Genomic DNA, 25,246 nt, shown 5'->3' on the forward strand with positions numbered 1-25,246 from the left:
AGTGGAATTTCCTAATATGGTACCTATTTGCAAACTTCTGCCAGCAAAGCTGAAGCAGGAAGACTAGAGGGTGGTTAGCAATTGAACCAGCTGAAGCCCCTGCCACTGACTTGAAGCAGCAGAACTGGTTAAGCTGATTGAGCTTCCACTGGTACAGCCTGCTTGCTTGCTGTGCAGGGTTTTACCAGATGGCCCTGGAGCAGAACTTTGCTGGAGAGTTGCTGCATAGCAGAAGCTCCCTGGCAATACTTCACACTAACACCCGTATAACCATGAAAGAGCACCTGAGCAGGAGGTGCAAGTTCCTATCACAAGTGAGGCTGCTCATCCATAATGTTCACAAAGACCAATTTGGTTTTTGTATTATCTTATGCTTTTTGTTCCTCATTGAAAGGCACACCCATTCAGAAAAAAACCCAAAAAGAATAGTTCAAGTGGCCGCTGTTAACACCAAAAAAATCAGGGACCTCTGTTAGTGCTACCAAAGGATCCTTGCCAGACAATTATGTTGGTGTATTTTTTTTTTTTTGCACACTTAGGAAAGCACTTGTAGTTAATCACTTTGTAGTGTCACATGTGACATCTTTTCACAAGTCCTGTTTACCTGACAGCAGGAGGAATGCAAAATCTTACTGCTCTGAGATGAAATTCAATAAAATGATAGTGTCACTATAATGGCAACACAACATCAAAAATGCCATTTCAAGTTTACCTCTCCCCCTGCTACTCTGCATCATGCTCCAGAGATGCAAACTTCCCTTTTCTCTCAAGCAGTCTAACCAGCTAATATTAATTGGCTTTAACTAAAAACAATTGCCTGTAGCCAATATTTATCTTTCATTTCTTTGCCTGCTGCCAGATCTGATGAGGGGATACTGAGTGTGGGAGCCAAGTCAATTTTTCCAACAACGCAATCTAGTAAGAGATAGTAATTTAGCCTCTCCCTGTAAATCCTGTTTTCACTTTATGAATGTCTGAAAACATCAGTAGAAAACAAACACATCTGTTAGCACTCATTAGCAAATGCTGGTGCTGCTAGTTGTCAAACTCAAATCCCATCTCCCTGTCTGTCCTTCCAGAAACATTCTTCAATGGTAGGACTCGAGAATCTCATTTCAGTACAGACAGGCTCAAAAGCATGACCGAGAAAGCCTCCACTGATACAACAGTCTTCAAATAAAAGCCTCTCTCTAACACAGCTGTAATTAATATTTTCTCTCATTATTTACAGTGCTCAGTGTCATGGAGCTGCAATTTGACAGCAGAAGGGAACGGTAGAGATTGGAGAGGCAGGTTACCAAGGCATTACAAGTAACTCCAGGCATGAGCAAGGAAGCCCTGGAGGAGTTCTTCAGCCCTGGAACTTGTATGCCCAGTTTCAGCTTCATGAGAAAATAAAACCCACACAGAAGCTGTGGGGTGGGAAAGTGGGAAGAGAAGTGCAGCTTCCAATGGAAACACGTGAGCCTGAAAGAAAACTTACTGGGAGTACAGTATACTCAGCTTAAAGAGACCAAACAAAAACTACCCTTTTCTAAATATCTGAATGTTCACTAAGGAAACAATGCAATGGTAAAAATCCCAGCAAAAAGAAATGGGGTCAATATTACAGTGTCACTAGAAGTGTCACCAGGGTTCAGAAGGGCAAGTAACACATGGCATTTCCTTGTGCAAACTCTAATAGAGAAAAAAAACCCATCCTTACACAATTGCTTAGTGGAGTAAGCAAAAGGTTGAATTAATGGATACCAGAGGATAAATTTTCTTTCTTTATTTTGCATAATAAAACTCCCTTGAAAAAAAAAATTCCTATGTCTTAACTTGTAAGTTGTGGGTTTAGACCCAGTGTTTATTTTTGCACACAACATGCATACATCATGCATGCCTACTGCATGGACACGTGTATATATATATATATATATATATATGTGGCTGCAGAAATTCAAACAACCTAGCAAAAACATCTGGGCTAACAATACAGAAATTATTAGAACAACAGAGCAATTAAGAATCAGGAAATGCAGTGCTCAGTCCCACAAGCACTGTTGTGTCCTCCTTGTCATTCTATCAACTTCAGTGAACCACTGAAAGGTTTCAAAGTACATTTTTTTTTCTTCTGCAGGGAAAAGTCTGGTGATATCTCACAGTGCGATAATTCAAATCCTAATTCCTTCCAGGATTTTACTTTAATTTCAGCAGTCTGTACTTTTACAAAACATCAGCAATAAACCAATTTTTGCTTTTGAATTAACTATCCCTAGTTGTGATCATCTGTTTGTGAGAGCTAATAATGCCAAATTTGTGGGTTCAATGCCCACATGGGCCATCCATTTAGGACTGGACTTCATGATCCTTGTGGGTCCCTTCCAACTTGGAATATTCTGTGACTGTCTAATCTGTGAACTCAAGTTCACAACTGCAGGCCTTCATGTTCTCTCAGTTTGAAAGGACAGAGTCAGAATGAAAGAAAGGTAAATACAGCAAGTACACCACATAGCATTACAAATCAACTGAAGGTCACAAAATTCCTAAGTCGTGTGGGAACAAAAGTAAAATCCTGAGCATGTGTCCTTCTATACCTGCACAACACTACATTTCAGGTAGTTCTACTTATAAGCAGTTTATTTCATGACATAAATTATATAGCAGCTATTCAACTAAATTTTAGAATTAGACTCCTCTAAAACAAAATAGAATTTAAAAAATTTTGTTGAAAGCTACACTGAGACACGCATACTGATTTTTGGTGGGTGAATTTCAGCTAATTTTTATTCAAGACTGCTAATGTGGTAGCTCTGAATTACAGGCATTTTCCATCCATATTTCTCTAATTCACTTCTGAAAGGAGAATACCTCAGATCAACTTAGAGGGACTTTTGAAAGCGAACAGATTACATTTTGATAGCACAATAAAATTGAGCCGTGGGATATTGAGGAAGCATAAAGGAAGCATGAAGATTTGCATTTTACCTTCTTCTACTTCTAATTATTAGGCATTCATTGGACCAGTGATTTGGCAATGGCTGATGACAGTGTAAGAGCCATGCCTCTGTAGTGCCATGCAGACAACATGACAGCACTATGAACTAGGACAGGCAGTCTGCTCACCTGCTGGCAAGGTCCTGGGGCACCATGGTTAGGAAGCTTGGGGTGAGGGAACAAAAATGAAAAGATCATTCAAGCAATCAAAACTGATAAACAAGTTGGCAAAAGCAAAACTGAATGATATAATGCTCTTAGCTCCAAGTAAAAAGAGAATAATTTTCTGCCAAAAGTATTAAAAGAGATTTTCATTTGGTTTGTGTTATCGATTAACAGGTAAATACTGACAGATAAATCTGGCAGCCTAAACACACCAAAGCATGTTTAAAATGGAAACCAGGGCTTAGCTAAGCTGGCTGTAAGGAACCAGCAAAATAATGGCAGTAGCAGTCATGAATATTATGAAAGAAGTTTCTGCTTTAGAGACAGTATCTGTTGGAGGGTGTTTTTAATCAGGGCTTTTGATAATACTGGCCTATTGCTTCTGGGAAGGCAAATGCAGGCTCTCTGGAAGAACAAGTACTGACTCAATCTTTCAAAAGGCGCAATGAGTCCTCACCAAGTGGGAAATGGATGAATTAAGGTTTTGTGAAGCACCAGATACATACACTCAGCACCTTGCACATTCTTGAATGGCTTGTGATGAATTCATTTCTCTCGATATTCCCATTAAAAAAAAAAAATTCAATAAAAGCAAAAGTCATTACCACCTTCCATAAAACTGAAAGGTTTGCCTTGTTCCTTCTCCCTGTGTGGGAAGCAGCAATGCTATTTCTTAAAATGTATGCTCTACTTGTTTTCCTTCCATCCCTCACCCCCTCCCGTCACGACCACTGGCGCTAAGCATCCGTCACTGAAGTCTGAAGCCAGAGTGAGTAAATAGCCCATCCTATTTCATGATGGTCGTTTACCTGCGCCTTTGACTCTTTCCATGGTAACTTAATAACTAGAGTGCCTATATATAAACAATGATCTATTTTATTTGGCTGTAACAAAGCCAGAAAAAAATCAGGATTTAGAGGCTCAGATACACTCGGCTCTTTCCAGCTCTGAAGAGAACAACACGTTCTGCTCATAAACCTAAACTGATCTAATATACTCTGTCATAGCATTATTTTACTTTTCACTAACAGTGCCAGTGAAATGCTAGTAGAGTACATAATTAGGTGACAGCAGGAAATGGCAGACCCTGTCTTCACCATCAGCTTCCCAAAGAGTTCCCAAAAGATTCTGGGGAGGAAATTGCAGCACTTACAGGAACAGAATACAGATACCTAATTAGTCAAATACTACTTCCAACAGCAAATAGTGCAAGAGGTTTGTCATTCCAGTTGATATTCATTTTATAAAAAAATGAAAACTTACATGGTCTATACATGATTCAGAAAAAAACAGCACTGATGTACATAAAAGTAAAACCTAACTACAACAACAAAAATCCAAATAAATTAAAAATCAACACCTCTAAACAAACCCCACATACACACACATATTTACTGTTAATAAATTACAGTGTTTGATCAGAACTAAAGAGTATCACTAAGTCATGGCAGCAGCAATCTCTGATAGCTTTCTTTTTTTTCCCAATGCATGTCCCTGTTGCTTTCATCTTCATTCTTTGTTACTGTTACTGTTAACTCTTAAGCAATATAAACTAAAAGACAATCAGTGGATGAAGTCTGGATACAGGCTGTATTGTTCTATGTAAATGGACTATTTGGCAGACTAAGGCTGAAGCACAACCTTTCACCATGATGATCATTAAAATGCTGTAGATAATCCACAGGCTTTCAGAATACTATCTTATACCCTTTTTTGCAAACAAATATTAAAACCATTAAAATCAGAAAATATTTCCTAAACTTGAGGGAATCCATCTGAGGGCTTTGTAATTAAACTGCAAAGAAGGTGGAAGTATTGACAAGTATTCTCACCTTAGCTTCAAACAGCAGTGAGACTGAACTGCAATTCAATTTCTAGGAGCTTGTGTTTTAAGAATTTTAATGAGGCTTTTGGTCCTGTCAAAAAATCAGATACACAGCTGTACTCTCTTCAAATCCAAAACTGTAGAAGTATGTTTTGCAAGACATTTGGAAATGCTGCTAAGAGCCTCTACAGATTCTACCTACAGAGAAGAGTTTCTCACAGCAGCCTCCTCCAACAGAAAAACAATTGCCAGGCCAAGTGTGAAAATGAATCAGACCAAAATACATGGATTACTAACATATCCACCCACACACAATCTACAGAGAAAATAAAAACATCCGGAGCTTGTAAGGTTGCCAGAGGGGGGAAAAAAAAGAAAAAGAAAACTGATTTTCAGGGAAGACACAATATAAGTTTATACTTTTTTATACCTTCTCTTTGCCTCACAAGCTTTTAGGACTAGGTTGGAGAAATGCTGTGAACCATCTAATCCTGACAATTCTATAAATCCTTATGACTACTTTAAGAGGCTATTGCCAAAACCACATTGAATTCTTTGGATAACACACATTTCAAATAATAATATATAACTAAGTTCTGAATAAATTGAAACTACCTTAAAGAATTATTATATTATAGCTCCAAAGAAATTATATATTTAAAAGATGACTTCTAGATGACACGTTGGGCTCTTGTTTCAATCTCTGATCAGATTCTCCTCATGGCTTGGAACTTCAGGAAGTAAAGAAAGAAAAAATAGTATTTGTTTCCCTTTTAGCCCAAATTAGCGTTTTTGTAATTTATAATTTAAACAACAGCATTTTTTAGAGTGGAATGTTGTACTGAGGTTTTCTTAAGACTACAAAAAACAACCTAAATAAGAAGAGGAAGCAATTGAGTCTCCTTTGTATATTAATTGATACTACTTACATTAACTCTGTCAGTAAAGCAGTAAAAAATGTGTATTTAAATAAGAATGGTTTTTGACCACAGCATTTACATTGCATAAAGAATGAAAACCAAAAAATTTTGTTTTCAAATTCATGAATCTCATACAATCACAGAATGGTTAGAGGATGGAAGGGACCTCAAAGATCATTTAGCTCAACTCCTGCCATGGGAGAAGCTGGATCCATGGCAGAATTTCTATCAGTCCTATCAGTTTATAATTACAAGTAAGCCACTGTCTTTTCAGAAGGTTACTTTTTACAATATAATGTACTAGTCACTACCAACGAGGAAACACCTCAGCACTGAACTTCACATGACTGTGTGCTCACTACACAACTGCTGCACGTACTCTTACTTTCAAATTCTTCATAAAATTCCCACACAACATCCAACAGCTGACAGACCCAAACCACCACCATTTTTCCTCTTTTCCACACCCCCACACTCCCCTGAGTAACCTCTCCCCTCAAAGCTTGCCAGCAAAACACATCCAACAAAGTGGTCACCACAGGACAGCCAAGTCCTCGCTCGCTCCCCTGATAAACATACGGGGTCCATGCTGCTGACTGCACTGAGCGCGCTTCCATCCGGCTGGGAACAGCACCAGCTCCCTGGGACAGGCAATGGGAAAGAGCCTCCCTCCCTGCCAGGCCCCACAGCCAGGGCAGCTGCCTCCCTGGAGCTCCCTCACCTCCTCTGAATGCAGATGAACAGGTTGAGGTGTGACATGGTTTGTCATCACGCCTTGGGCATCCAGGACAGCCCCGAGCGCTGTCATCGCTCTGTGCTCAGCTCCCCCAGAGGAGCCAACACAGCCAAGTCACAGATTATTGACTGGCACAAGACAGTCTTGGTCAGTCTGTGTCTTGGTGAGGAGATGGGCTGGAAAAGGGGGAAAGACTTGGTTTTAGTAGTTCTGCTTTCACCATTTTAAGAGTAATAACAACAGCAATAATAAATAATTACAGCCTGTGATGTTACTTTTCTCCTCATAAAATCTGGATTGCTGTTGATGGGAACAAAACCTCAGAGACAACATTTTCACATGATTACATTTCCTTGCATTTCACCATAAGTATAGCAAGTTTAAAGGCCATACGCAAAACTTGGAATAAGAAGTTAGTACTCCTGACTCTCATTCAGTTAGGATCCCACAATCTAAAACAATTCCTGAAAACAAATATGCAGACAGTATTCTAGCAAGATTTCCAAAAACAACAGAAGAAACAGCTTATTAATTGACCTGCAAATTCCTGCCAAGTGTGCAAAAAGAAGACGACAAAAAAATAAGAACATCAAAAAACCAAAAGTACCCCAGCATAACAATTCACTGACCAATAAAGCAAGTTATCTTTTTAGGTACCAACAGAAATAATTTCTCTAGTCTGCATGTAACCTCAGTGCCTCTGCTAATGCCACAACTTTCCCAGAATCATGGAATATTCTGAGTTGGAAAGGACCCATAAAGATCGAGCACAACTCTTAAGTGAATGGCCTGTATAGGGACTGAACTCATGACAAGTGGCTACTGAGGCAAAGCTGACCCAGACATCACTTACTGACAGTACTCAGACTGCTGAGGAGGACACTGGAGGCCCTAAGAACCTCCAAACCCCAGAGCAAAGGCAGGAAGTCACAGAGTGCCAGAGATGGCAAAAGGCTGTGGCAAAGCTCTCTGCCCTGGCAGGTACCAAGCAGAACCAAAGTGTTCTCAGACATGAGAAATATTCTCTTTTCCTGCCCAGGAGCAAAAATTCAGCTGCAAAGGGCCTTTGTATATACTCATTACCTTTTTATGCTTTATGAAAAGTTTTATGAAAGCATGAACAGAGATAGGTAGGGGTGTGTAACAAGCACAAGGGTCTCCTCGAGAAATCACTCGCAATCCCTCCACAACCTCTGGCTGGTTGTGATAAAAACAAATACAGAGAAGAAAATTAAATAACAAGCAACAGATAAGGATCTGCACCATGATTCAGCATGAACATCTTTGACATCCTACAACTACTGTGCACTATTTAAAGATTGTATTCTGCTTGCATAACAAGAAATCCAGACTGCTTTTCTGACCTGAGGCAGCAGTACAGTTACACAAATCCCTGCCCCGTTTCACTGATTCTAAAACACAAGCTATACACCAGAATTCCAAAAACAACTACACTACACTTCCTGCTTAAGATAAATTTACCTCTCCAACTCTGCTAGTACTATTGGCAAGTCCTCTGGACTACAGAGAAGCTTTCAGGTTGTTACATGCAGCAGATTCAGTTTACCAGTATAACACTATTCAATCCCACATAGAATTGACTTTGAAAATTCAAGCCAGCAAGCATGGCTCTGCACCAGTTTCCTGCTTTCTACATCTTCATCCGCCATCAGCAAAGTCTGTCTGTCTCAGACGCCGCCAGACTTACAAAGAGTTTTACACTGCAGAGCATGGATTTCAGGTTGAAGCTTTTCAAGCTAGAAAGACATTGAAAACCAACTTCATATCATATAAATGAACAACACTGCAATCACACCTGATACCTCCTCTTTGTCAGCTGCATAACTGAGAATTAAAACAGACACAATTCTCCATTCATACTTCTATTTCTCTGCCTGAAAAACTGAAAGAAAACAGAAGACAACAACCAGATACACTTTCATATATTTCTTACGATATATTCAGCACCATTATCTCTAACAAAAGAAAGCGTCTTCAAGGGTTGACAGAGCTAAGCTAGATCTTGAAGAGACCAAAGATTTTTCTCATATTTAAACAAACTTCTTCCTCAAAATCTTCCGAGTGGCCATAGCCGCAGACTACTAGGCAATGAAAAAAGAAACAGAAAACAAATTTCAAATACCTTTTCTGTTACGCCTTGTATGTTGAATCTCAGAGCCTAAGAAGGGTATGAATCCGTCTTTTTCGTCGCTATATGTATAAATACACAAAAAATTCAAAGCAGTTGTTTTGTAGATTCAAGAACAGGAAGCACCTCTGCTACAACTCCGTAGAGAAAGTCCCTTGAAAAAAATAACTGCGTGTGTACTTCACGTATATCATTGCTACCTCCCCTTTCCTCTTTCTGTCTCACATCTGTCTTCAGACAACTCCTCTTCAATGGTCTCCTAATTTGCATCTATTCCAAGAAATTTAAAAACGCTTTTACTACAGGCAACTCCAAATATCTTTTGCATATTCACAGCTTATTTCACATTCCCTTGAATGATATGGGGGATTAATTTCTTAAGTAACACTTCAAATAAATGTCTTTTCATAAACATTCCAATGTATTGCATGTCTCTAATTCTTCCATTTCTGATTCCTACTCCTTTTCTTCCAAACTTAACTTCCAGAATCTGTGCAGAAATGTCGACAGAAACCACTCAGTACACTTTACAGTGTTAATTCCATTATTTCATTTCAGCCCAAACATTCAATTTTTTGCAAACCCCAGCAGTTTATTTGGAACATCATCACAAATTTATTCAAAAGAAAATAAAATCACAAGGAGAAAAAGCTCTTCTCCATAAGAAATTAATCCTACCTCTTGGAGGTGGAATGCAAAGTACTTCAAGAATTTAATTTGTAGTTTTTAACCTTTGAATAACTTTCTCAACTACTCTTAGAACCAATTTTGATAAGAAATAGGAATTTGGAGTAGCATTCAAGTCCATTTTTTGTCTGTAGCTTCCCTTTTTGCCAGCTTCTCTATTACTTTGTTGGCACACACTTTGTCAATGGGGCATGAACTGAGTGCATTCACTTGTTAAAAAATTTTCCATAATCAAGAGAAAGTTCACAATTACTTATAATCTTACTGAGCAGTGATTATGCTTAACAAGCTTTCTATTGTGACTGCTGTTTTGACTATATCTCTCCATCTAGGAGATTTACACAAGGAAAACAAGAAAAATGAAGGTTTTCACTCAAGAGATTCATAAACTAACACTACTTTAAGTAAGTGTGTGTCTTCTATTCCATCTTACCTAGTTTAGAGAGAAAATGCTTGGCTACAAAAAACATCTTTGATTTTAAGTTCTTCCTCATCCTCAGCTTGAACACAATGTGGTTTTTACTTGTTTAGAAAACAGCCCTGGATGTTGATTAAAAAAAAAAAAAAAAAAAAAAAAAAAAAAAAAAAAGCAGGAAGGAAAGAGCAGGGAGTGGTATTTCATGAGAAGACAAAACCTAAACCATTTACCTTTTTTTAGAACTTTCTATTAAGAAAAAGCTATTTCTATTTCAATTATGTGACAGGATGCCACAGTTTGAAGTAATTTTGGAAAAAAGAGGCCTTAAAATTAGGTACTAATGGTGTCAACTTAGAAATCTTTAGATAATTTTATTCCTATAACAGACATTCATAGGCTGCATTTGTTTAGAATACTAAATCAAACACCTCCTAAAATCAGCAGCAAATTTAAAATATCAGCCAGGAAAAAGCCTAGAGGAAGTCTGTATTTATCCCACAGTTCACTTCACCAGAGTTCAAGCAGAAAAATATTACCAATCCACAAGGAATCCCAAAACAGTTTCTTTCCCCTAGCTCTAAGTGTGTATTTTCAGAAATAAGAAAAAACAGATTATTCATTGTCCTCCACCGTGACCTCTCATCTCATTGAGGCCCAGTCTTGCTCCTCATTTTTGCTGCCTGACACACACAGAGCTGCTCCTTCTTCTTGCCAATGGCAGGAGCAAGGATCAGGGTGTGTGCTGACCCCCCCCAGAAAGACCTGAGGCTCCCTGTCCACCCCCACACCCCCTGCCATGGGCTGGCTAAACTCACAGCCAGCCACTTCCCCCAGCTACCTGGACATATGCAGCACTATGGAAGCAAAATGAAATTACTTCATTATGTCCATATGTCTAAACACACAACAGGCTTACACAGTTAGAAGAACTTAAAAAAAAAAAGAAACTTACACCCTTAGAAAAGCAAAAGTACCAAGGATCTTCAGAAGCTGTACTAAAAGATTAACATAAAATCTATGTAAATTATTGTAGTTCTTGGTCTCTTTTCCATAGTGGAGAGCCAGGTTTATGGAGACTTATGGAAATTAACACCATAGGTCTGCAATGACAAATCAAGGAGGCCCAGAGGTACTAATAGCTGGCTTCACATGTGCAGACATATGTGTGCAAACACAGACGCCCAGTAAAAATTATGATTTCTTTCCAAACCTCAGAATCCTAAAACAAGGATTACTGCAAGTTATTTTATATATTAAGTGAATACTACTTAATCTTTTTTTTAAAGGTTTTTATAGGGAACTGTATGGAAAAATCTTATTATTCTCAACTAGTTTAGCCAGGAATAAATAGTCACCAAAAAAAACTTCTATAAAACCTAATAAAACACTCAGGAAAAGCAAAATCTGTTACAGAGAAGACAAAGTATTTAAAATGCCACGGCCTATAAGTTCTTTGTTCTCAGACCACAAAGTCAAGTATTTTCACTGAAAACCAGAGAAACGTAGGGGTAGCTTCTTTTATTTTCAGCTTGTCTTTGCAAAGCAAGTAATCTTTTCTTTTGTAACATTGTCTCAATAAAACATTGCATTATATATATATATGCAATATATGTGTCTACACAATATATGTGTATATGCAATATATTATGGTTTTGGATATAAGAGATATTATGATATAAAGGCTGATATTTAGCCTTAACAGCACAGTACATAAAACTTATACACACAACACAAGAACAGTTCCACTTTGTACTCACTCTTACAAAGTTGTCAGGGAACAAACCTCTTCTGCCTTTGAGCTGTCCTTCCCACCAGCCTCCATCATCTTTCTTGATATTGGTGATTATGTCACCTACAGTGATTGTCAGCTCATCATCGTGTTGAGCTTTGTAGTCAAACTCCACTATCGCCTCCACTAAAAGAGAAACACACAAATGCACAATTATGGACTACATTTAAGTTTTACTGCATTCCAAAGGCATAAGAAAACCAATGCAATCATATATTCTCAGTGAAAGTAATATATTCAGTTTATCCAAGACAGTGCATCAAAGAAGCAACATTGATGCTGGTTGTAATGTTCTGTGGGTAACTGCTACGAGAGAGGCCAAAGTGAAAAAACACACAAGAAACCCATCATGGTTAAGGCAACATGCATTTTTCTTTATTTTTTAAAGGAAATCCATTTGTGATGCTTCAGCAATATTAATTCTGGTAGCATTACAAAGTTTATTTGTATTTCTTGGACAAAGTTTTACCTTTTGTTCACAGGGCTTTCAAAGCATTTTATTTTATATGGAAATAAATATGTAAAGGTTCTCAAATTCATAAGCATCCCATGCCACTGCAACTACCCTGCTAATACATCACTATCAACCTAAAATATATTTAACAAGATGTTTTTTCATCATTATGTTGTTTATATAGAAATGCAAAGCTTTGCTGCATGAACATGCCCTCATGGGGTTTCATCAAAGACAAAATTTACTTTCACTTGCGATTATGCATCAAAGAATTAAGATTAAATACTTCTACTGCTCTGAATGTCTGTTATCAGAGTTATAAGCATTATAAACTTGCTACCATTACATGGTATGTCTGTCTTTTCCCAAGAAGTCTTTTGAAACCACAGACACAAGGAAGTCTCTTTAGAGAATTAGGGAAGTCATAAAGACAGAAAAATTCCTTCAGAGAATCAAAAATAATACACCTGGGGTACTCAACATGGAAACCATAGTTATATTTAGTGGTTCATCAAACATTTACTGGCCAGATTGGTGGTCTGGACAGCCATGTCTGTAAACTTTATTCCTGTTTTCTTCAGTGGAAAAGCTTGTCCCAAGACTTCTCACCAAACACTTAGCACTGCGACCATTGAAACAGCAAAGTGAGAACTAGTATCAGGCATCTGCTTTCTGCACAAATGACTGTGCCATGTAAACCCTGCAAGCTCTAGCCTGCAAGCAGGCAATACCAGCTTACAAAGCAAAGCCAACCATTACACCACAGGCAGCAAAAAGGTTCTGCCTGAATAACAAACCCTGCATACTAAACTGAATTAAGTTGACAGGAAAGCAGAGTTACTTCTTTCCACCCCCAAAATGTCACACAGTCACAATGCTGAATATCTCCACCCCTCCTCCAGAGCCTGCAAGTCATAGCTAAAGCAGTGTTCTGACTTTTGGATACATACCAGCCACAAGTTTATGGCTTATAATATTCCTCTATTACTTCATCTGTGAAGTCAAAAACCACTATAAACCAGTTTACAAGAGGCCTGCTAAACTATATAATGAACAGCAAAAGACCAAGACTGGCACCACACACTGTAAGCTGACATGCCAAGAGAACATGAAAGATTTATCAGTGAAACATAGCTGAAAAATCAGAGTCATTCAGGCTGAGAGGGACTTCAAATCTCTAGTTCAGCTTTCTGTTCAAAGCAGGACCAGCTGTGAGGTCAAACCAGGTTGCTCAGGACTTTGCCCACAAGGGTCTTGAAATCCTCCAACCTCCTCCTACAGAGGCAGGTAGGGCACGCAGTACAATCTGCTCCACTGCTTCAATGGGAAAAAGGTTTTCTCTCTACAGTCTGTTGGAGCCTTTCTTGTATCAGTTTTCACTCACTGGTCTTGTTGCCCCACTGTCCACTGCAGGGCAATAACTCCATCTTCCTGATAACCTACTTGTAAGCTTTGTAAGGCTGCTATTAGGACCTCCCAATTTCTCTTCTCCAAGCTAGACAATCAGAGCTCTTCTAGATTCAGATCCCTTCACTCTTTAACACATGAACTGCTCCACCAATTTGGTAGAAATCACAGATATGAGGAGAGTGCACTCCACTGCCTTCTCCAGTATTCGATAAAGACATTAGACTGAAGAAGTTCTAGGACAGCCCCCACTGGTACTTAATTTATTATCAGCTTGCACCTGCAGTACAAACCACTAACCACTGCCTAAATCAGTTTTTGAGGTTGGAAGGCAAATCTGTAGACCAATCCCATTATTCAATGCAGAAACAACTAAAGCACAGATTGCTCAGGGGCTTATGCAGCCAAGTATTGAGTATCTCAAAGGATGGAAATTCCAATGTTTGATCACCTTTAAGATTAAAAATGCTTTCAGACACATCAATAGGAGCAGCCTGAGCCTTCTCTTCTCCAGACTGAACAGTCCCCTCTCTTCCAGACCTTCCCCACATGTCACAGGCTCCAATCCCTCAACCACCTTCATGGCCCTGCACAGGACTCACTCCGCTCTCTCCATCTCTCTCTTGTACCTGAGAACCCACAACTGGACACACAACTCCAAAGGTGCCTCACCAGGAAGGAGAAGGGGAGAAGGATCCTCCTGCTCACAGCACTGCCTAAACCAGCCCAGGGAGCCAGCAGCTGCCCCTGCCACAAGCACACGCTGCTGCTGCTGCCTCGTGCTCTGCTTCCTGGCCACCAGCATCCCTGGGCCCTTCTCCACAAAGCTGCTTCCCACACACCCAGGCACGGCCTGTACTCCTGCCTGGGGTTGTTCCTCTCCACCTGCAGCACTTGGCATTTCCCTCTGCTCATGAGCATCCTCTCAGCCCCTTTCTCCAGCCTCTTGAAGCCTCCACACATGGCAGCACGACCCTCTGGGGAGTCAAACACTTGCCGGTTCTGCAGCACCTGCCAGCTTGCTCAGACTCCTCTCTGCCCTGTCCTCCTGCTCATTACTGCACACACTGAGCAGCATCAGCCCCATCTCCCACCCCTGAGCCACCACTGCCAGGGCAGCTGCAGCTCCTGCTGCCCTTTGGGTCTGGCATGTCAGGCACTCTTTCCCACTCACCTGCACTGCACCTCCTCACTTTGTCCAGTTATGGGAGACAGCGACAAAAGCTTTGCTCAAGTCAACATAAACAACATTCACTCCACCAAGTCAGTGATCTTATGGTAGAAGACTAACAGATTGTTCAGACATGACCTCCCTTTCATAAATCCACACTGACCACTCCCAACTGTCTTCTTGTCCTTCATATGTTTGGAAATGGCCTCCAGGATTATTTCTTCCATCATCTTCCAATGGTTCACATGTGGCTGACCAGCCTGTAGTTTTCAGTAAAAAAAATGAGGCTTCTTGCTCTTCCTGAAGTCAGGAGGTGCATTCTTCTGGTTTTAAAGAACCTCTCCTAATCACAGTGACTTTTTGAAGACCATCAAGCAGGACGTCCCAATATCAATTAGCTTCCTCAGGACATACCACACCAGGGCCATGGCTTTGCATGTGACCAGTTTGTTTAAATATTCCCTAATCTGATTCTCTTCCACTAAGGGAAGGTTTACCTTGCCCTGGAGGGGCAAGGTAAAAGGTTTACCTTTTCTACTGGTTTCAGAGTCCTGAGCAGGCCAAAGTCTTTCTTCTTCAAGTCTGGGGTTGCAACCCTGCTCTCTGGATCCCGAACTTTATCATGTCCTGGTCAGTGCCACCAAGGCTGCCCTCAGCCTCCAGAGCCCCAAACAGTTCATTGTTTGCAGGTGTGAAATCCAGTAGACAACACACTCCAGAAACCTCCTGAGCTGCTCACACCCAATCCAGCACATAAACAAGCTCCAGTATCCCTCCAGTAAATATCAGGGTGATTGAATATCAGCTATCCTACTGTATCTTCACAATCCCAATGAAATCCTAACTCTGAAACTGCATGCAGACATATTATTCCTCTTCTTTGCATTCCATGCTGTCTGCATGAGAACATAGGCATTTCAGAGAGGCAACCAGCTGTGCTGACTTCCCAGAAAGAGTAGCAGAGCAATTCTGAAAAGCACTTCCTTGTTTATATGGGTATGCTTGGGAAAGGTCCCCATCAGTCCTGATTTTTTTGATTAAAACGTCTCCATTGTTTGTATCACATTTTGTTTGCCAACCTGGTCCTCCAATTGCTCATAAGATAGTTAGCAGAGATGCTTTTGCCTTAGTCAGGTGAATCCCATCTTTTCCAAGCAATCCTCAAGAAGACCCTCATGATTATAAAACCAGAATTCTGTTGCTGACACCAGCTATGTAACCAGCTTACCCACAGGATTTCTCCACTCATCCTAATGCACTTTGCTCTCACCCAAAGGACCAAGGAGAATCCAGCCAGTCTCCCACACTCTCGGTCATCACCCCAGAAGCATAGAGTCACAGCTGATAATTTCAGATCCCTTCAGGTGTTATCATTCAAACCTACATGAGAGAGCAGCAGGAGTAGTAGTGTGAAGGCAGACAAGCTTTGGCAGTTTTACCGCAGTGTTCCAGATCCTGGCAGGCAACAAGGCTCTCTAGATGACAGGTCAGGTCGGGTCAGATCAGCAGATGGGAGTCTCCAACACTTGCAGCAGGGAATTTCCCTACTGTTACCACTTCCCACTTTCTCCTGGTACTTCTGCATGGCTCAGATTTACCAGCTTGGGTGCTTCACTGGACTGAGTACCCAGACCCCCAACACCTACAAAAGCATTGAATCTGTTCTTTAATTGTAGACCTTGAGGTGGAGCAGGAGCCTTCCTCCTGGCATCAGAAATTATAAACTTCATGTTTTCAGGCTTGCTGTTCTGGGAGTCTCTAAACCCACCCCAAGAGGCACAGGTTCCATCTGCCCTTTATTCAGGAAAGTTATGGGTTTGAGGTCTTGAAACCTCAAGGTCCTGAAGATCTGGAAAGCCCAACCCTCTGAGTTCAGCCAACTAACAAATTTTTACACCTACTTCTAATATATGAACTAGAGTCCCTAAATTAGCATCAATATTATTCATATATATATATGTATATGCGTGTGTGTATGTATGTATGTGCATGTGTGTCTATATATATATATATATATATATATATATACACACACACATACCTATGTTTACCCCAGACCAACCAGTGCATTTGGATCAGAAGTTGCATTTACACAATAACTCTCCAAAGACTTCTGCAAAGACTACTGGATTCAAGCAGTGGCAGCGAGGTACACACATCAATGAAAATTTTTATCTCCACAGAACACAACAGGACTGTGGTTCAGAAAAGGCAAAATTCAGACTATTCAGCAGGGTATTTCCAGTTTGGTTGAACCCCAGGAAAGATCTTTTGAAAGCAAGGTCCTGTATCTTCATTTTTAAGCAGCCTATTAGGATGTACTTGCTTTCAAGACTCAACGCTTTTTGCGTGTGTCAAGTCATTTCTCCTCCCTGCTTAGGAAGCTTTAAAATCCTATTCTGATTTTGCAATGAGTGCAATTACAGGCTGCCTTGCTCTTCCTAGGCAGCTAGGAGGTGGGTAGAGAGCTGTAAGGAGATGACAATGCAGCAGGGATTCACGCTGGCTCAACTACTCAACATTCAGACTGCAGCAAGACATAATGAAGGAAGACAACTCTCCCACTCTGTAAGTCCCATATTTTTCAAGAGTTCTAGAATCTGTTGCTGTTCTTGCAGTTTTCCTTTAAGAAGGCTGCAAAAATTACATCATTAATGACAGTTTTCTTATTAATTATGTTCTCTCTCTTAAGCTGAGGCACCAAAAGGTAGAATGGGGCTGTTGACCTGACTCTACAGTGGCTTGGGTAGGCTGGAGGCACTGGAGTTAACCCCCTGAAGTTTGCACTAATTCACATACAGGCAGCAGCTATTTGATCACTTTTGTTTTATTGAAAGTTTGTTTAAACAAACAGAAAACCCCAACCCTTCACTGTTCAGGCTTTTCTCTGTCTATAAAAGTTTCCACTTATTAAAAAGCACATATAAATATTTTTAAAAGCTGCCTCCTCTCAGAGAATTTGATTACTGTACCATAAGTGTGTGTGAGCAGTCAGAGACATATGAGTCACCAAAGTAAGACCACAAAATCAAGATGTTTATAAACTCTTCAAAGGAAACCAAAAGCACAGTTTGGAAAGAGAAATAAGAGTACACCTAACAAATGTGCAGAATTGTGACAAACTGATGGGAAGGTACTTCTGAGATCATTCAAAATTCTCATTTATCACAGTACTGAGGTTTGAAGAGAACATGACAGCCAAAAGTGCTCTACAATTTATAGATTCTTGCAGTTGCAGTTTTAAAATCAAACTCATTTTCTAAAGCATGCTAAATCACAGCACCTCCTCAAAGTGCTTTGAAAAATTCATTCTGACAGTCAAACAATATTTTTTTCTTTCTTTTGAGGTGAGACTTAGTCTTCATGGAAGCTGAATTGATATTAGAGACAACACTGATCCAGGTTTGTTACAAAAAGCAGATCAGATCTGTGCTACACATCTGTAAGTACAACATACCTGATACCTGAAGTGCTGTGCTAGATTTCTCCTCAGGAACTGGACTAAAACTGTGTCCCAGTTTGCACAATGATTCATGATGTGAGAAAACACTCCATGGACAGTGAGCTCAAATTAATGTAATTTGTTAACCAACAAAGGTTGGTCTTAGGCCCAGCTCTGCCAAGGTAAACAGATTGTTGCATTAACAGCCAAAACTCAAATCCTTTTTAAGCCAAGAGAAAAATAAACTGGCAAAACTGGGACAGGCAGATCTGGTTTCTCTTTTTAGAGAAATTTTCTTCAAATTACTGTACCTCATGATGCCTGAAAGTCAAACCTGTCCCAGCCAGCAAACTCTAGCCACTCTTTCTGTTAGAAAAGGCATTTTGTACATCAGGAATGAAATTCAATATCAAAAGCTATTCAAGTTATTTTGATCTACAAGGAGAACATTTATTCTCATGCCAACAAAAATCAGCTATTCCTAGTCTTATATTAGCATCAATCCAAATTGTAACATAAAAACTCATGAAATAGAATCAAAGCTAGTTATTAAGAGCCCTGCTGGAGACTGGCACAGTACAACTCATTACTGCAATGTCAGGGACAAATATTTTTTTAATTTAATGCTTAGTGGTTTGGATTTAAAATACACAATTTGAATTGCTAATTATATGAACCAGGCATTGAAATGTAACCTAACAGCTGTATTTTTAAAAAGCACATTTAGAAAATAACCTGTTGATTAAAAGTTTAACTGGTCCTACCATTCATTCTTTCCACAAATTAGTCTTGCACATACAGGTGAAATTATTTTGTTGATAATTATGAATATTTTTCTTACGGTTTAGTTTGTTTCCTTGCCACATTTTAAATTACAAGTAAAATCTAATCTCTTAAACTGACCTAGCCAGAATTTCTTTAATAATGCTACCAATACTTGAAGACAGAAATATCTTCTTTGTACTCTGTTTTCAGTTATTGTACAGTGCCTTTCCAAGTAAGAAATTATTAAGAAAAGAAACAGAGATTTGCTACTGTACAACAAAAACTATGTTATTAAATCAGTTTCTTGTGAGACATCTGAAGTGTGTAGGCACAATGGAAATGTTATTAACCTCTTTGGCACTATTCCACCCAAGTAACAGCATCCATATGGCAGCACCACCTTCTGCAGCAGTCTGGCTTCACACCAAATTTAGACATTAAAGTCAGTAAATACAGTTAGACATGGCAGTCAAGGAGTTAAGAGCTGTAAATTCTATGTTTTCGCATTTCTAAGCCACTCAGTTCACATGAAGGACAAACACGCTTGTTGCATTGGCTCACCCAAAAAAACCAGAACAGAAACCAGACAGACTACCTGCAAATATTCTGCATTCAAGCTTTCAGTTAAAGCTCAAATCACATTTCCCGAGAAGAGAGTGCATCGCACTTTTGCATGAAGATAACATCTTATAACAAGTTAAAAATCTGACCATTGAATTCCATCTGCCTCACCTAACAGACAAGGTCTTCTTCACATGTGCTGCTGTACCTGAGACACCTGGGTACCAGCTGGTGAGCCTAGCACACCTTCAGAGCTTACGGGTGTCGGTGCTGAGGAGCCTGGCGGGCAGGAAGAATGATGCACAGAACTCCATGATATCAGAAGGCTAATTAATTACTTTATTACACTGTATTACACTAACAAGAGCTATCACTAACTAACTAACTAGAAAACCCATGACTCTCTGAGAGTTCTGACACGCACACACCTGGATCCAATTGGTCAGTGAATCCAAAACACCATCCCCAGAATCCAATCAAGCAATCACCTCTTGTAAACAATCCCCAGAACACATTCCACATGGGCTCAAACACAGGAGCAGCAAATGAGATAAGAATTGTTTTGATCATTCTTTTCTCTGCTTCTCTCACAGCTTCTCTCAGGAGAAATCCTGAGAAAGCTAAGTCTCTCTCTGTTCCCAGGGCATGTGAATACCACATATGGGCATACTTAAAAAAAAACCACTTTTTTTTTTGCTATATGACAGGCTGCAATAAAACTATTAGTGAATTATTAGGAACCACCAGGAGAGAAAAAAATCAATACCTTTTATTAGACCAAACGGGGGGACGGACAAAAAAACCCCAAGAAAAACCTACCCAAACAAGCAACCAAAACAAAACAAAACAAAACAAAACAAACAAAACAAAAAAAAAAAAAAAAAAAAAAAAAGGGAAGGGAAGGGACCCAGGGGCAAAAAAAAAACCCCACCACACAACAAAAAAAACTCCAACCAAAACCCCAACTACATTACATTCAATAATGCTGGTTTCCTAAACTAGACCTGGAGAGCCAGAAGGTCTGAAGATCAAATATGACCTACAAGGCCACTGTTTTCTTCACTCTAAGAACACGGAGCAGCTGGCAGGCCAATCACATGAGGGATGCTGGGGTACAAATGGGACTAAGAGAAGAGAAGGAAAATCATATTAAGTCTGATGTGTCCCTTCTACCAGAGAACAAAATAATCTATAGTTTATAAAGACTCAACTCTCTCAATGTCATTACACTTTATTATATGAGATGAAGGAATGAGTCACTGAATAGGCCTTGGAGTCATCATTCTACCAAAATGGAAATGCCTCCATTAAAAAATTGATTAAATACCAATATACCTCTAACTTTACAGCTTAAATGTAAATTACAACTGGGATTTTTAAGAAAGCCTGAGTTGTTAGTTTTGTAGCATGTCTGTGGCACAAAAAAATAACTTCAACATTTTGTTTCTACTTGATTGCAAGCAAGATCCATAATTTCCTTGAAAAATTAATTCCAAGCTTTGCTCAATTTTTAACATTTTTGCAACACTATCAGGAATAATACTCCCTGCTAAAAGTATTTGCAAGGATTTCACTTCATGAAAAAGAAAAGCTGTAGGGGAAGGAAAAATCAATATCAGAAGGAAAAGCAGTACTATTTAATTCAAGATGTTAAATCCATGCTACATGATAAACAGTGACTCCTCCACTTAGACACCAGCCTTCAGTTTACATTAGATTTGTCTATTTCCCCTTTGCAAACAATGGGGGGGAGCTAAAGGTCATAGTCCTAGAACAGCACCTTCACTGCATCACTCCTGAAAGGGCAGAGCAGCCACAGAAGGGGCCACCTAAATCAGATTGCCCAGGGTCCTTTCTTGTTACAGCCACAAATCCTCGGCCAGTCTGCACCTGGGGACACCCCAGGGAGCCACAGAGCACTCAGGACAGATGGGAAGCACTTGAGGGGAAGCTCTGTGGTGTGAATTCACAGTCACACACAGGCACAGCAACAGAGGAGCTGTCACAGGACCCCAGCCAAGTCCTCATCTGCAGGACAGTGAACACTTGGCCTGGCACTGTCCTGATGTGACTCCTCTCTGGGCAGCAGCAGAGCTGAAGCCACTCCAGCTGACAGAACACCTCAGCTGTCCTCCAAGAAAAGAAGAGAGCTAGTTTTCTGTTTTTCAAAGAGGTATGCTTGGTTCCAGTTTTTAAAACAAACAAACACACAGTCATTTGAGTGGAAATCACCCAGTAGGACAAGAAATACTTTATATTCCAGCTAAGCCACTTGGTATGACCACAATCCATTGAAAATATCTCACATTTACAGTCAGATTAAGAACAACAGTAAGTCAGTGTGTTTGCATTTTTGTATTTATGTAGGGCCTTTCCACATAAAATATACATCTCGTAGCAAGTCTGTAGTAAACTACTTCAGCTAGGCATTTCTAAGACACACTATGAATTTAACTTTTTTCTTAAGCCTATCATAGTAGCTTGCCTCTAAGTGAATTCATAGTGTCACACCATATCTGATACAATATGCCAAAGCACATCTGAACACCAGAAACCATGCACGTGGAACTGTGGAGCAAACAAGGAAAGATCACTGTGGTAGTTCTAGGTGGCAGCAGTTACATCTATATTCCCCCTTAATACCACTTTGGATCCAACAATACATGCTAGAATTTGTTGGGATGAGTCTCCTTAACTGTTTAGAAAGACTGAGATTGCATAGATAATCTTTGGCATTCATGTGGCTGTCAGTCAGAGGAAGAACTTCTATTCCATGCATTAATTGATCTTTTCCTGCGGGCAAAATGGTGTTTCTGCCTTGGACAACAAACTACTCAAATCATATTTTTGCTGCTACTGAAAGAGACTAATTTTACTGTAATCCATTGGTTCTATCAACCAGAGTGCCTCTCAACTACAGCAGATGTTCCCACTGCACACAACATGCACAAACAAACCAACTTAAATTCACATTGTCAGGTTTGCAGACAACGTGCACTGTGTTAACCTGTAACTAAGAAATGCAGTGCTTCTCAGAGGCCAAATTGTCTTGAGAGCTGTTCACCTTTGGAATTGCTCTTCTCCTCAGAAACTAATGCACACAAGGACCCATCCAGAAGACATGGAAGATATTAGATTCAGAGGAAAACATTTGACATCATCATCTTGATGTGAGTTCCTGCCTCCTTCAATATCCATGAAAACAACTCCAAGTTCTGAAGAGTGCAAATTATTATACCCATTGCTGAGAAAAACAGAAAAGGAGAAGAGTATTTAAGGTAAAAAAAGACCAATAAGTCCCATTTGACAAACTATATCTTCATACAAGCTTGTTAGTAATGCTTCTCTACTCTTGCAGTTTCTAAATCTCAGACAACTGAGAGGACATAGGAAGGATATGAGTTACTTCTTCAGAACAAAAAGGAGACAAATTACAGCTAAATAGAGAACTATTTATAAAACTACCTCTTGGCTAAATTCATGAGAACTGCTAGCAAATGAATGTAGCACCATATAAAGTAAACAGGATACAAAAGCTGATGCATGAAAGCAAGTGCTGTGTTAAATTACCCAGAAGTACTAGCCCAGTATTCTAGTCCCAAAGCTGCCCTCATAATACTTAGAGATGCCAATGGATGGTACTGAGGTGGAAAGACAAATGAATAAAAAATTAAAAAGACAAGGAATAACCACCTTTTCAGAGATGATGTAGCATCATTTAACCCTCAGGAAGATGAGCAGAGGTTGTGATCAACAGTGGTTCACAGGTCTTCATATTGTGCAATGCATAGCATTTGCTAAAACTCTGAGCTTCTACACCAGCAACATCCACCTCATCTCATTAACATCAGAGAGAAGCAGGAATGTAATTATGAATATGATCTCAGAGGAGCTTGGAGGATTTCACTAGATGCCTAAGCTGTTACTATCACCACACATCTTTGCCAAAAGTAGCAACCCTCTTGCACAGGAGGAGGATGGGGAGAATACAACATACTCCTCTGCATCTTAGCCACATTTGCTGGAAGTGCTCATAAAAATGGTGTTACATTAAGTAACCAGACTGAAAAGTGGTGCACAGATACATCCTGTTGAGGTATTCTTGCTTTTGGAAGTGGCAATTTCTGCAAGAAGAGATTGCTGACAGCAGTAGCCTGATATAGCCAAAATGCTCACACTATGCCACAGTCTGAGTTTTTTACTTTTGCTGTGTGATGCCAGCTGCAGACAAACACGGTGTCTTGTAACAATTTCAAAGTTATGTTGTTTTCCCTCAGTTTAATGGAATTCTCTCATTTTTAAGACAGCAGTTGCAAAATATTTACTCCAGCAGCAACTTTTCTGATTCCACCTGTCAAATGCTAGGGCTACAAACCAGCACTGTTTTAACTGATGCATTATAAACTGTCACAAAGACGTGCGCTGTACAACAGCGAGAAGCTGGGCTGGCTGGATGGAGAGAAGAAATAATCAGCTTTTTTCTTTCTAACCTCTTACATAAATCCAAGCATTTCAAGCTACAAAACTTCGCTTTCAGGGGAAGGTCAGGCCCAGAATGGAACTTTTTAGCAGTTTCATAATTTATAAGTGAAATTAAAGGATGCAGCTACTGTGCAATGGACTACTGGGCATTACAGGAGCTGCAACTTCTGTGTGTGTGTACTGGGGCTCACAGTCCTAAGTACAAGAGCTCAGATGATGGGAAATTTGCATTTCATCACTATGGTCCAACACAACGTCTACATACCAGCATCAAGCCATCTCCACTAAACCTCTACCCCACACTGAAAGAAAAGCCATTAACCACCTAAAAACACCCAACTTCCTCAATTATGTGAGCACCAATGGAAGGTAGGGTGTGAATATTTGGAGAAAGAACACGTGGTTAAAAGAACACCTTTAACACCTATCAATTTAATATTTTCTTGATTAATATAGAAATCTCATCAAAGTGCCACTCATGACCCTTAGCATCTTCTCTTTTATCAGATTCTTTTATTCTCCTTCAAACTGTGGTAAGAACAATAGGACTGAAAAAAATGCTGCTTTAGAAATAACTGCATATATGAATTCACAAGTTCCAGACAATCCTTAGGCAAATAAATTTCACTATTGTATCAGATAATGTGCCAGCTTCTGTGGATCAAAAAAATTTCAAATTTCAATTTTAGATTTTAGGATGCAATTCCGGAGTAATAAGTTTTTGATGGTATCTTCAATGCCTCTGTTTTCTCAGCTCAAATCAGTTTCTGCAGGTGTTTTGTGAATGTCACAATAAATGGAATTCACCACGTAACATATTTTTTTTTCTTTTATGAACAAAAATATTCATCAGAGGCATTAGCTAGTATGTTTTGTTTTAATGGTGCTTTTCAAAATCCCATGTGTCCATCGTAGGCCTGGGCAATGAGGCACTTGCATTAACATTTTTTAGTTTAATTTTCTCTTTGAAAAATTCTCTTGATTTTGAACAAGGCAAAGCCTTTCAGAAAGCAGAGATTATGCTGCAAGTAGAAGACACAGCTCTTTGAACAGGTGTCTCTGGTAGTAGGTTGAAGGTCTCAAGAAGTCTCTTCCACCTGAAAAAACACTCTCTTCCTTCCAAGGGATCCTCTTTAACTCTTACAATGAGAACAAACCTCCAAAAGGGAGACACTACACAGAGCTCCTCCTCAGAAGAACAATCCTGAAAGCAAAACCTGATGCAAGCCAAAGAAGGACATCTGAAAGCTTATCCCTGGCTTTCATTGTGAGCCAGAACAGCTTGTGACCTGATGA

The 25,246-nt window shown here is 39.7% G+C and overlaps 1 protein-coding gene across 4 annotated transcripts in view; it reads right to left on the minus strand.

Moving 5' to 3' along the window:
• SH3KBP1 (SH3 domain containing kinase binding protein 1) overlaps window positions 1-25,246 on the minus strand; it is a 212,830-nt gene that overhangs the window by 176,190 nt on the left and 11,394 nt on the right. Inside the window, exon 2 of one of the 4 annotated variants that reach the window (XM_059839862.1) lies at window positions 11,663-11,794. In XM_059839862.1, coding sequence (XP_059695845.1) covers window positions 11,663-11,704 — 42 coding nt within the window. In that variant the 5' untranslated portion in view covers window positions 11,705-11,794. Of the gene's footprint in view, window positions 1-6,468; window positions 6,493-8,768; window positions 8,934-11,636; window positions 11,795-25,246 lie in introns of those variants that run through there. The other 3 variants (XM_059839861.1, XM_059839866.1, XM_059839863.1) reach the window with 3 other exon arrangements.

This window comes from Haemorhous mexicanus, chromosome 2 (genome assembly GCF_027477595.1).
Source record: "Haemorhous mexicanus isolate bHaeMex1 chromosome 2, bHaeMex1.pri, whole genome shotgun sequence".
Taxonomy (NCBI): Eukaryota; Metazoa; Chordata; class Aves; order Passeriformes; family Fringillidae; genus Haemorhous; species Haemorhous mexicanus.